At 70.2% G+C, this 12,643-nt stretch overlaps 1 protein-coding gene and 3 non-coding genes across 6 annotated transcripts; 3 read left to right on the forward strand and 1 right to left on the reverse strand.

Moving 5' to 3' along the window:
- Positions 1–1,399: 1,399 nt before the first annotated feature.
- Positions 1,400–7,719, forward strand: MAPRE3 (microtubule associated protein RP/EB family member 3). 3 transcript variants are annotated; one of them, XM_068405455.1, is made up of 7 exons: positions 1,400–1,482; positions 4,928–5,055; positions 5,139–5,284; positions 5,373–5,574; positions 6,163–6,314; positions 6,413–6,565; positions 6,810–7,719. In XM_068405455.1, the coding sequence occupies exons 2-7, from the start codon at positions 4,935–4,937 to the stop codon at positions 6,876–6,878; spliced, it is 843 nt and encodes a 280-aa protein (XP_068261556.1). In that variant the 5' UTR covers positions 1,400–1,482; positions 4,928–4,934; the 3' UTR covers positions 6,879–7,719. The 3 variants fall into 3 exon arrangements, with proteins under 3 accessions (XP_068261556.1, XP_068261565.1, XP_068261547.1); XM_068405464.1 differs by lacking the exon at positions 1,400–1,482 and adding an exon at positions 2,770–3,079 and having other exon boundaries at positions 5,373–5,529; XM_068405446.1 differs by lacking the exon at positions 1,400–1,482 and adding an exon at positions 2,772–3,079.
- A 1,104-nt stretch (positions 7,720–8,823) lies between these two features.
- On the reverse strand, positions 8,824–8,987 carry LOC137672818 (U1 spliceosomal RNA). The gene has a single exon (XR_011049651.1). It is a non-coding gene; the product is annotated as a U1 spliceosomal RNA (small nuclear RNA).
- Positions 8,988–10,028: 1,041 nt separating this feature from the next.
- Positions 10,029–10,192, forward strand: LOC137672838 (U1 spliceosomal RNA). The gene has a single exon (XR_011049657.1). It is a non-coding gene; the product is annotated as a U1 spliceosomal RNA (small nuclear RNA).
- Positions 10,193–12,210: 2,018 nt separating this feature from the next.
- Positions 12,211–12,374, forward strand: LOC137672845 (U1 spliceosomal RNA). The gene has a single exon (XR_011049658.1). It is a non-coding gene; the product is annotated as a U1 spliceosomal RNA (small nuclear RNA).
- Positions 12,375–12,643: the final 269 nt, after the last annotated feature.

Consider the following 12,643-nt stretch of genomic DNA (forward strand, 5'->3'; position numbering starts at 1 on the left):
GTCCGTTGCACACACGTGTGCACACACGTGAACTCCACACATGTAGCACCGCGCACGGGCTCGGTGAGGTGTCCATTGCACACACGTGTGCGCACACGTGAACTCCACGCGTGTGCACGCATGTCCCCATCACCGCTGACCCCCTGGAGCACCCCTCACCCCCGCACCCCACGTCCCACCCCGGGGTGGGGGTCGGGGTGCGTGTGTCCCCCCCCGCCCCGGCCACGCGCTGGTGCTCCGGGCCCCCCCTCCCCGCCGCCCCCTCCCCACCCGTCCCCCCTGCGTTGTCCCTTGTGCCCCTTCCCCCGGGTGGTCCCTGTGGGTGCGGGGGGGCCCGGCGGGCGCAGCCAGCTCGGGGGGCTCCGTGCCCCCCCCCCCCGGTAGGTGGGTGCCCCCCCGGTGTAGGACCCCGCGGTAGGTCTCTGTTTGCTCATTAAAGACCGTTCTCACAGCAGCCGGCCTCTGCCTGGGGGGTCCTGGGGGGGGGTCCGGGCTGGGGTGCAGGTGGGGCGTGAGGGGTGCGGAGGGTCCCGGGGGGTCCCCACGTCTAGGGGGCTCTGGGTGTCCCGGGGGCTCTGGGGGGCTGCGGGGGATCCCGGGGGGGTCCCAGGGGCTCTGGGGGGCTGCGGGGGGTCCTGGGGGGTCCCGGGGGGGTCCCAGGGGCTCTGGGGGGCTGCGGGGGGTTCTGGGGGGTCCCGGGGGGGGTCCCAGGGGCTCGGGGGGGCTGCGGGGGTTCCGGGGGGGGTCTCAGGGGCTCTGGGGGGCTGCGCGGGGTCCTGGGGGGGTCCCAGGGGCTCTGGGGGGCTGCGGGGGGTCCTGGGGGGTCCCGGGGGTGTCCCAGGGGCTCTGGGGGGCTGCGGGGGGTTCTGGGGGGTCCCGGGGGGGGTCCCAGGGGCTCGGGGGGGCTGCGGGGGTTCCGGGGGGGGTCTCAGGGGCTCTGGGGGGCTGCGCGGGGTCCTGGGGGGGGGGTCCCAGGGGCTCTGGGGGGCTGCGGGGGGTCCTGGGGGGGCCCCAGGGGCTCTGGGGGGCTGTGGGGGGTCCCTTAGGGGTGTCCCAGAGGCTCTGGGGGGCTGTGCGGGGTCCCTTAGGGGTGTCCCAGGGGTGCTGGGGGGCTGCGGGGGTCCCTTAGAGGTGTCCCAGGGGTGCTGGGGGGCTTCGGGGGGTCCCTTAGGGGTGTCCCAGGGGCTCTGGGGGGCTCCGGGCTGCCGGGGGGTCCCGGGGGGGTCTCGGCGGTGCGGTGGCCGCCGCCCGCCGCCAGGGGGCGCTGTGGGGGAGGCAGGGCCGCGGCGGGCGTTGCCATGGCGGCGGGAGGGGGCGTGGCCCGGGCCGTTGCCATGGCGACGGGGGGCGTGGCCCGGACCGGCCCGCGGAGAGGGCAGGCGGCGGCGGCGCATGCGCGGGCAGCTCGTGCGGTCCCGGTCCGGTCCCGGCGGTCCCGGCGTGGTGCGGAGGCAGCGGAGCGGCGGCCGCGGCCCGAGCGCGGTGAGTGCGGCCCGGTACCGGCACCGGCACCGCGGGGCGGGGGGGGGAGGGACCGCGCCGCACCGAACCGGGCCGCCGCAGGCGCCCGCATCCCGGCTACCGGCCGGCGCCGCCCCCCGGGACCGGCGGGGGGGCCCCGGGGATGGAGCGGCCATGGCGGGGGGGGAACCGGCGGGTGATGGAGCGGCCGCGGCGGAGGGGTCCGGCCGTGCCGGGCCCGCGGGGACCGGCCTGACTCAGCGGCGGCCGCCCCTGCGCCCCGGCTGCGGCTCCCGCAGGGCCGCGGCCCCGGTACGGCACGGTATGGCACGGCACGCCGGGAGCTGTAGTCCCGGCACCACGCAACGCCGGTTACCGGGCGTCACCGGGGCCCGGGCGTCACCGGGGCGACCCCCGGGCTCAGCGGGGTGCGGGGTCCGCGGGGTGCCGGTGCGGGGCGGTGCTCCCGGGACCGGCGGGCAGAGGCTCCGCGGCACCGGCTTGGCCAGGGCGGCCGGTGCGGTGACCGGCCAAACCGTGACGCGCTCCCGTCCCTCGTCCTCATGGCGGCACGGCGGCGGTGGCCCCATCACGGCGCACTGGCCCCATCACGGCGCAGTGGCCCTGTCACGGCGGCGGTGGCCCTGTCACGGTGCCATGCCAGGGCCGAGCCGGGCACGGGCAGCCCGTGGCGGGCAGTACAGCAGCGCGAGCATCAAACGGTGCCCGCTCCGGTGCGTGTCAGCACGGGGGGGCCGGTGCCATCCCCGGGGACGTCCAGCCCCGTCTCCTGCCGGTGACCTTCCCGCCGCGTGGGGAGGTGCGTGTCCCCAACGCCGCGGCGTGGGGTGTGCAGACCCCGTCCCCGGCGACGCCGCGTGCTGCCACGGTGACCCCCTCCCGTGACACGCGTGGGGACAACACAACACGTGTGGCTCCGGTGTGGCCGGGGCACGTGGGGCCTCTCCTCAAGGGGTGCCCGGGCCGGGCTGGCGGCTTAGGCACAGAACCACGGACTGGTTTGGGTTGGGGGGGACCTTAATGCCCACCCAGTGCCACCCCCTGCCACGGGCAGGGACACCTTCCACCAGACCAGGTTGCTCCCAGCCCCATCCAACCTGGCCTTGAACCAGGGAGGGGGCAGCCACAGCTGCTCTGGGCAACCTGGGCCAGGCTCTCACCACGCCTGGGTGACCCTGCCAGCCGCGGGCACCTCAGCGGCTCCGCGCGGCGCTCAGCCCCGGCTGGCTCCTCTGCCACCCCCCGTCACGTCCTCGTCACTTGAGAAGCCACCGGGACGGCTCCCAAAATAGCAGCCGCCAGTCGCACCAGCCCGGCTCGCCCCGGCACGGGGGTGAGGGGCCGGCGCCCACCTCGGCGGGCAGCGCTGCCCATCCACCCCCTCCCCGGGGCAGCCGCGGTGGGTGCCCGGCCTTGGCAGCCGGCGCTGGCACCATCCTCCTCCCGCTTCGTTTGGCTGGTGGGACGCCGGTGCCCGCTGCCCCCTCCCCGGCGGGGCGACCCCTGGGTGCCACGGGGCAGAGCCACGCGCCCCGGCGCTTTGTTGGCCGTCGGGCCTCCGTCAGCAGCTCGGTAGCCGGACAATTAAAATGCCACGGTAAGCGCGTGCCCCCCCCTGCCCCGTCAGCACGGCTGGCCGGGCACCCTGCCGCCTGGCACGGCTCCTTCCCCGCGGGGAATCGGGGCGAAATTCTTATTTTTATTATTATTTTTTTGTGACCCGCCGTGGGCGCGTCCATCGCCCGGCGTCTGGGCTGGGGCGGCTGGCGCGAGCCTCGGCTTCCCCTGTCATTACGCCGGGGCGTGCTCGGCCTTGCGGCACGGGGCTTTGAAGGTGGGTGGCACCGCGTGCCCTGGCGAGCGTCCCCTCGCCGTGCCAGCCCCGCCGGCTGTGCCGGAGCGGGGTCAGGGTGCTGCCCGCCGGGCTGAGGTCGGTGCCGGCGCCGGGGTGGCACCGAGGGCTGCGTGGGGACGGTGACCCCAGGCCAGCCCCGTCCGTGGTGGGGGGCTGCCCGCCCGGCCACCGCGGCTGCGGTGCAGGAGGGTCCCCCGCCGGGCATCCCCCACCCCGGGGGGCTGCGGGTGGGCACGTGGGGCTCCCCGGCACCCGGCCCAGCGCTGGGCGCCGGCAGCTGCTCCCGGTTATTTCTGGAAAGGCCGGGGATGGAGGTGGCGGGGGGGGGGGGTCAGCTGGCCGCTGGCTTCTGGCCGGGGCGGGCGGGCAGCCCCCAGCCCCCCGCGGCAGCTCCCCACCCCCCTGCCCGCTCCGGCGGCACCGCAGTGCGCGTGGCCCTGGCTCCGTGCCGCGCGTGACTCAGCTCGGTGCTGCCGGAGCGGGGGGACCCCTGCCCGTACCCCTGCCCGTACCCCTGCCCGTACCCCGGGCAGCACCGGGCTGTTGGGGTGGGCGCTGTCACCGGGGAGGGGGACGGTGGCCACCACGCCGTGCCGGGGGCTGGCGGTGGCCGCGGGGGCCTTGATCCCAGCTGCTCCCACGGCTAAAAATACCGGCACCCCCCGGCTGCGGGGGGAAGCGGGGGGCCGGGGGGCCTGGCCCCGGCGGGGGGGGGTCAGGCTGGCTCCGGTGGCGGCTCAGCCGGCCGTGGCGTGTGGCGGTGCCGGTGCTGAGTCACGGCAGCACCGAGGCTGCGACTCGAGGGGGGGGCTGCAGCCACCGGCACCTTCCCCCCCCCTCACCCCATGGCACCCACAGCCCCTGTCTGCGGGGGGACGGGGGGTTGTCCCCCCCCCAGCCCAGGGTGCAGGCAATGCCCCCCCTCGCCATCCCCCCACGACACCCTGGGCTGTGGCAGCGGGGCCGGGGGGGGGGGTGATGGAGGGGGTGCCCCCCCCCCCGGAGCCCCCGCCTGGCAGCTGGGCCCGGATTAGTGCCGGTGCTGCCAGGCGGGGGGCACGGGGGGGCAGTGGGGGGGCTGGGGACCCCTGCTCGTGGGGAGGGGGCAGCGGGGACGGTCCCTTCTGCACAGCCGTGGGGGGAGCTGGTGGGATGGTGTCTTGGTGCCCCCCCGGCGCTCTGCCATGCTGCGGCTGCGGGGCAGAGCCGTGGTGCCCGCCGGCAGCTGCTGCCCCTCTAAGCCCCCCACCCCGATCCCAGCCCCACAGATGAGGCCGCCGGCGGGGGGACGGAGGGGGGGCCCTAAGCTGCTTATGGGCCCGCGCCAGTCCCGCGTGGGGAAGCAGCTGTGCCCTGGCACCGGGGCAGTGCCCTCCGCCGTGCCCGTGTCCCCCTGCCCATGAGCCATGTCCAGGGGCTGAGCCCCCCCCAAGGGAACACCACGGGGGTGCCGGGGACCCTCAGCCCCCCCCCCCCGCCATACCTGGGGGTGCAGCCGGGGTGGGGGGCCCCCGTGGCAGCCTGTCCCGGGTGGGATGGGCACCCCGAGCCCTGAGGGGGCACCGGCGTGACCCCCCCCTCTCCCGGCAGCTGGGGCATGGCCGTCAATGTGTACTCGACGTCGGTGACCAGCGAGAACCTGAGCCGCCATGACATGCTGGCCTGGGTCAACGACTCGCTGCAGCTCAGCTACACCAAGATCGAGCAGCTCTGCTCAGGTGGGCGCAGGAGGGGGGATATGGGGGGGGGGGACCACGGTGGCGGGGTGCCCCGTGCCCCCCTGACGCGTGGCCCGGCGCAGGCGCTGCGTACTGCCAGTTCATGGACATGCTGTTCCCCGGCTGCGTGCACCTGCGGAAGGTGAAGTTCCAGGCCAAGCTGGAGCACGAGTACATCCACAACTTCAAGGTGCTGCAGGCCGCCTTCAAGAAGATGGGAGTGGACAAAGTAGGTCCATGGGGCGGGCCGAGGTGAGCCGTGCCGTGCCGTGCCACGCGGGCAACCCCACCAGCCCCTCCGTGTCTCCTCTCCCCAGATCATCGCGGTGGAGAGGCTGGTGAAGGGCAAATTCCAGGATAACTTCGAGTTCATCCAGTGGTTCAAGAAGTTCTTCGACGCCAACTACGACGGGAAGGAGTACAACCCGCTGCTGGCGCGGCAGGGCCAGGACGCCGCGCCCCCCCCTAACCCAGGTGATCACATCTTCAACAAACCCAAGAAACCCATTGGCACTGCAGGTAATGTCGGGGTCCCCCGGCGAGCGCTGCCCCCCTCCTGCACCCCACGGCCAGGCGTGTGTGCCCCCCCCCAGCCCCTGCCTGCGCCCCCCGCTCTGCTGCCTGCCTGCCTGCCTGCCACCCGGGGGGCGGAGGGGGCGGCGGGGGGACCCCCGGGGAGCTGGGCAGGGCTGGGCCGCCTCCGCCTTCCTGCTCACCCCAGGCCTGAGGGCGGTTTGTCCCCCTGTCCCCCCCCCGCCATGGCTGCCATCCCCCCCTGTGCTGTGCCACCACGCAGCCAGGCTGCTCCTGGCCACCAGCGATGCTCCGTGGGCACCCTGTGCCAGCCCTGTGGGGGCATCTCAAGGGCCGGACCCCCCCCCTGTCCCGTAGCAAACCCCAGCCAGGCCACGAGCACCCCTGGAGGGGGCAAGATGTGCCGGGGGAAACTGAGGCAGGGGGGAGGCTGAAGGCAGGACAGCCCCGAGTCGTGGCTCAGCCCCCAGCGCTCTGCCTGCCCTCGCTGCCCGCTGCTGCCTCCCCGGGGGGGGGTCCCTGCCGGCGCCCCCCGGGCCAGCATTAACCCGTTGGTGCCCGTCTGCTGTCAAGTCCCCCAGAGGACCTCTCCCACCGGCCCCAAGAACAGCCCGAACCCGGCCCGCCTCAGCAACGTCCCCAGCAGCATCCTCCGGAAAAACTCCCCCGCCGCCCGCAACGGGGGCACCGAGGCCGACGCGCAGATCCTGGAGCTCAACCAGCAGGTAGGGGACGTCGCAGCGAGGGAGGGAGGGAGGGCGACGGTGCCGAGCCCCCTCCCGGCCCCTGGCTGAAGGCTCTGGCCCCCCCCCCCTTCCCGCAGCTGATGGACCTGAAGCTGACGGTGGACGGGCTGGAGAAGGAGCGGGATTTCTACTTCAGCAAACTGCGGGACATCGAGCTCATCTGCCAGGAGCACGAGAACGAGAACAGCCCCATCATCACCGGCATCGTCAGCGTCCTCTACGCCACCGAGGTGAGGGCTGGGCACCGCCGCCACCCACCCCAGGCCCCCGCCGCTGCTGCCCCCAGCCCCTCACCTGCTCTCATGGCCCCCCTTCCCCGTGGCTTCCCTGGCCTCGTTCGCTCCCGGGGGTCCCCGGAGGGGGGGTTTGGGCTTCACCGAGGCCCTTGCGCCGTGCCGGGCTGCGGGGACAAGGCGTGAGCACCCACCCTACGCACCCCCCCGGGCCGACAGCTGGCTGTGCCCCCCCCTCCAGGAGGGCTTCGCCCCACCGGAGGACGACGAGCTGGAGGAGCAGCAGCCAGAGGACCAGGACGAGTACTAGCCCCGGCACGCTCCCACGCCGCCCCGCGCCGTTCCCCCACCATAGACATTGGAGGTCTGAGCCTGCCGCACCTCGCCCCGCACCGTCACACGCCAGCAACGGTCTCCGGCAGCTGAGCCCGCGGCACCCAGCAGCTCCGGTGGGAAGCCGCGGTCTCCCTAATAAATAGGTGTCCACCCAGCGAGGAGTGCGGCTGCGCCTGCGCCGGGGGCTGGGGCGGGGGGACGGGCCCCGGGCGCGGAGGCCAGAGCCCATCCCTCGCCACCCCCCCACCCCACCCCATATTTATTTCCGTTGTCCTCTCTGGGGTGAGTGCCGCGGCCGCCCGCCTGCCCCGCGGGGTGAGAGCCGGGGGGAGAGACCCGAGTCCTCGGGGGGGGTTTCCTGGGGTGGTGGGTGCTCGCGTGGACCCTGGGGCTGGGGGCTGGAGCCAGCGGACCTGGGGCCGCTGCACGGGGGCTGGTGCCCGGCCGTCAGCCTGCGGGCAGGGGGGGCACGGCTCGGGGGAGGGAGGGCTTGCTGCAGGGTCCTGGGAGGATGGAAAAGAAACCCCTGGCTGACGCTGCGGGCGGGTGCCGGCAGCGCGGGGGGGACCAGGGTGCTGCAGGCCAGGACAGAGGGTGCTGGAGGGGGAGCCTGTCCCCTCTGCGGCGTGGGGACGGCGGTGCCCCTCTCCCCTCCCCTCGCCCACCGAGGACCCCCCGGGGTGGGTTTGCTGAGAGCGGCACCTGCCCCAGCCATCGTCTCCCCGTCGCATCGCTTGTCTGGTCCGTCGCCCCGGTCGCGAAGCCTGCATCTGTGTTCGGTTTTATTTAAAATAAACTCGCGTGGTTAAAAAGTTCTTCCTGCCTCTCTCCGGCCTGGCTCCGGGCCCGGCATGCAGCGGGCGGTGGTGGGGCTGCAGCGGCGTGCGGGGAGCCGTGCCCGGCTGTCGGGGGGTGGGGGGCAGTGGAGCGTGGCAGGGTGCCAGCCCCTGCGGGGCCCCTGGGGTGGGTCCTGCTGCGGTGGGGAGGGGGAGGAATTTAATGAACTATAACAAGGGCAAGTGTAGAGTCCTGCGTCTGGGCAAGAACAACCCCATGGACCAGTACAAGTTGGGGACAGACCTGTTGGAGAGCAGCGGAGGGGAAAGGGACCTGGGGGTCCTAGTGGACAGCAGGATGACCATGAGCCAGCAATGGGCCCTTGTGGCCAAGAAGGCCAATGGCATCCTGGGGTGCATTAGAAGGGGGGTGGTCAGCAGGTCACGAGAGGTTCTCCTCCCCCTCTACTCTGCCCTGGTGAGGCTGCATCTGGAATATTGTGTCCAGTTCTGGGCCCCTCAGTTCAAGAAGGACAGGGAACTGCTAGAGAGAGTCCAGCGCAGAGCCACGAAGATGATTAAGGGGGTGGAACATCTCCCTTATGAGGAGAGGCTGAGGGAGCTGGGTCTCTTTAGCTTGGAGAAGAGGAGACTGAGGGGGGACCTCATTAATGTTTATAAATATGTAAAGGGCAAGTGTCATGAGGATGGAGCCAGGCTCTTCTCAGTGACATCCCTTGACAGGACAAGGGGCAACGGGTGCAAGCTGGAACACAGGAGGTTCCACATAAATATGAGGAAAAACTTCTTTACGGTGAGGGTGACCGAACACTGGCACAGGCTGCCCAGAGAGGGTGTGGAGTCTCCTTCTCTGGAGACATTCAAAACCCGCCTGGACGCGTTCCTGTGTGATATGGTCTAGGCAATCCTGCTCCGGCAGGGGGATTGGACTAGATGATCTGTCGAGGTCCCTTCCAATCCCTGACATTCTGTGATTCTGTGAGGTGTACCCAGGGCCAGGCCGCTTCGCGAAACCCCTGCCCGCAGCCCCCTGGATCGGCCTCGCCCGCCGTCTAGTGCGATTTTAGTCGCGACATAATGTTATGTCGTGCTATTTCTGTTCTGTCTTTGCCACCGCGCTGCCAGGGGAGAGCGCGAACGCAGTCCCCCACTACCACAAATTATGCAGTCGAGTTTCCCGCATTTGGGGAAATCGCAGGGGTCAGCACACCCGGAGTGCAGGGGATGAGCCTCGCCCTGGGAAAACCACCTGCGTGATCATGGTGTCTCCCCTGCCAGGTAAGTATGCCCCGGCCTCCGCACGGCACCGCCCCACGCCGCCGCACGCACACCCACCGCACGGACACCCCGCGGCAGCACCCGCGGGTGACAGCGCTCACTGCGCGGCCCACGCCCCGCATCTTGTCGCCAAGCGGCGCCCACGCAGCGCCCGCAAACGCCAGTGACCGGCGTCTTCGTGGCGCGGGTGTCTCCCGTCATCCCGCGCGGTGCTTGATCTGCATGTCCCCGCCCCCGCCATCAAGGCCACGCCCACCACGGAGCCGATGCTCCCCACAGGCCCCAGCACCGCTCTCGGGCTCGGCTGCTCCCGCGCTGGGGCCAGCCGCGTGCGGCACGGGCGGCATTTGCCTGCCACAGCCGTCGGGCTCCCCCGCCATCACCGTGCCCGGGCACAGCTCGCCGCGCGTGGCTCGCCGTGACCCCGCCAGCTCCTGCCGCGGGCTTGATGTGTCCCACCAGGGCCCCGATCCCTGTCCCACGGGGGCATTGTCCCCACTCCAGCTGTTCCCTGGGCCTCGGCCCTGGGACCCCAAAGCCCGGGGTGATGCAGGCATCCGGTGCCTCCGCCTCCCCACCCCCGTGTCACCCGGTCCCCTGCGTACAGCACCCCGACCGTGGGCTCCGCCACCCCCGGCCACTCAGCCCTCGCGGGGCTTTGCCTCACACGTCTGCTCCCCGCTCCCGTCCCGGCTGCACCCTCTGCGCTCTCCCTGCGGTGCCCGAGCTTTACCACCGGCTCCCCGCCCGCCCCGCGGGGCTCCCGGTGCGGTGCCCTGGGCTGACGGGGCGACCCCCGCCGGGCCCCGGGGCTGCCCGACGATCGCCCCCGCGAAGGGCACGGGCGGGCGGGGGAGCGGGGCCTTGAGGGTGGGGGCGTGGCCATGAAGAGCGCGAGGCTGCCGGCAGAGCGACACGGGGCTTGCGGCACGGGGGCGGGGCCATGCAAATCAACCACCGCGCGGGATGACGGGAGAGTCACGCTGCGGGACACCGTGAGCTGAGTGTGCGTGCGGCGGCGTGGGGCGGTGCGGTGCGGAGACAGGGGCATACTTACCTGGCAGGGGAGACACCATGATCACGCAGGTGGTTTTCCCAGGGCGAGGCTCATCCCCTGCACTCCGGGTGTGCTGACCCCTGCGATTTCCCCAAATGCGGGAAACTCGACTGCATAATTTGTGGTAGTGGGGGACTGCGTTCGCGCTCTCCCCTGGCATCGCGGTGGCAAAGACAGACATAAGGAGGGGGGGCACACAACGGCGCTTTTGGTGCGGGGGCAATGAAATGTACTTTCGCGTCTCAACCATGATCCGCCCCTGATCCCGCCAGCGGGTGGAGCAGGAGTGGGGCGGGGCAACATCGTGTCCGGCTCCTGACGCCGTGGCGGTGATACCGGAGACTCAAAGGGTTTGGTCAAGGACGGGCCCCTCTGTGTGACCGAACGAGCGCTCAGGGTGCGCGGGGCTGGTGCCGAAGGACAACACGGGCCCGTCTGGGCCGATCCCCGGTGTTGTGGGTCTGGTTCTGGTGGCCGAGTTACGCCAACGCAGAGGCAGTTTCACCACGTACCAGCAGAAGCATTGGATTCCCTGGACCACGTAGGCAACTGTTAGAAATTATATGAATATTAATTTTTTTATATATATAACGAGCGGGCTTTTGTCTCTCGGTGCGTGTGCGAGGAGGAGCGACCGCCCGTGCGTCCAGCGCTGAGATAAACCAGTCGCGGCTTCCTAATGGTGATACCAGACGGTTCAGCTCAGCAATGGTTTAGCCAGAGTAGGCCTCACAGTAGGCTCTAAAGGCCTGCTCTGTGTTACCTTCACACAGAATCAGCTTTCCTGTCAGTAATTTTCCTTTCAGCTGGAATAACAGAGAATAACAACGGGTTCTGAAGCAAACTGCATGTTTTGTAGATAGAGTTTGCTTATGGGACTGATAACAAGGTTCTAGTAGGCAACGATTCTTGCTGCTTACGCTTAGTCTTAGAAAAACAAAGGTCTCTGCTAATTATAAAGGGGCCACAAGACAAAATAAAACTGCAAAGAACAACTGTGTGATGTCTAAATTAACTTGATTCCTAAACTCTTGTGTCAGAGGAGAGATAAGCCCAAAACGATCTCTTCTTCTCGGGAACACATGGACTTGTCAACAAGAAGGCCTTGACCACGCTTGTGCACAAGCACGATTAAAGGGGGATTGGGACCCCCAGAGCCCACCCCAGACCCTTCCCCAATTTAGTACGTGTGTGTAAAGACGTTACGTAATGCATTACATCATGTATTAGCATATGCATAAATTTATTGGAATGGGTGGGCTTTTCTTGGAATCATATGAATATTCATATTTGTGATGTATATAAGGAGCAAGCTTTTGTCCCTCGGTGTGCATGCGAGGAGGAGAGATCCCCCGTGCCCCCAGCGCTGCCATAAACCAGTGTCGGCTCTAAACTATCGTTTGCTTTGGGGAGTTTTCGTGGTTACTGGTTACGGTAACAGCGGAACCACCGTGGCTGCCCGCACCGGCCCTGACCGCACCGGGGTTACCCGCAGTGCCCTTACCTGGACGGGCAGTGGAGGTGAAACACCCCCTGCCCGCGCACCCCCCAGGGCAGCGTGTCGGGCAGTACCAGGGCCCGCACCAGTTCTGCCCGAAAAGATCGGGGCAGGTTAATCTCTACCGAGGATCCTCCTCACCGGCACCGTGTGCCCGTGGGCCGGCTCCTCCGGGGGCGTCTGCTCCCGCCGTGCCGCTGTCAGCGCCCAGAGCCCCGCACTGGTGTTACTGGGCTGCGAACGCTTCTGCCCACAGACCCTGTGGGTGCCATCATAGATCTGTACTGGAGCCCAGCACAAACCAGCGCCACCCGGCAGGGCCCCGCCTGGCTGCTGGCGCCCGGCCCGAGCTCTGGGGACCCGGGGAGGGACGTGGCTCCCGCTTTCCCCTGCGCGGGGGCAGCCGGCAGCGGAGCCGAGCCCCTGAGACGCCCCCGGCCCCCCTCGGACGCCAGCCCCGCCGCTCCCGGTCCGCTCCCGGTGCGGGCGGGCACGGGACCCGCGGGGGGCGCCTCGTGTGGGCGTGGCCTTGTAGGTGGGGGCGTGGCCTTGCGGGAGCGAGGCGTGTCCATGCAAATCAACCACCGCGCGGGATGACGGGAGAGTCACGCTGCGAGCCACCGTGTGCTGAGTGTGCGTGCGGCGGCGTGGGGCGGTGCGGTGCGGAGGCTAGGGCATACTTACCTGGCAGGGGAGACACCATGATCACGCAGGTGGTTTTCCCAGGGCGAGGCTCATCCCCTGCACTCCGGGTGTGCTGACCCCTGCGATTTCCCCAAATGCGGGAAACTCGACTGCATAATTTGTGGTAGTGGGGGACTGCGTTCGCGCTCTCCCCTGGCATCGCGGTGGCAAAGACAGACTAAAAATATACGATTTGTGCGTAATTTTATGCCTCGTACGTGTCGCTCTGATATGTGGGTCTGATCGCGGATGTAACGCTCCGCGATCCCGCTCCTCTGTGCGGTTCCGTTACCGAGGCCCCGTCGTGCCCCTGGGGCCGCGCTCGGGGCTGGCCGTGCCCGGTCTCCATCCGAGGGGCCGCCGTTCCCCTGCGGCCCCGCCGTCGTGCCCCGCAACGCGGCGCGCCCCCCCGCCGTCCGTCCGGT

This window comes from Nyctibius grandis, chromosome 1 (genome assembly GCF_013368605.1).
Source record: "Nyctibius grandis isolate bNycGra1 chromosome 1, bNycGra1.pri, whole genome shotgun sequence".
In the NCBI taxonomy this organism is placed as follows: domain Eukaryota; kingdom Metazoa; phylum Chordata; class Aves; order Nyctibiiformes; family Nyctibiidae; genus Nyctibius; species Nyctibius grandis.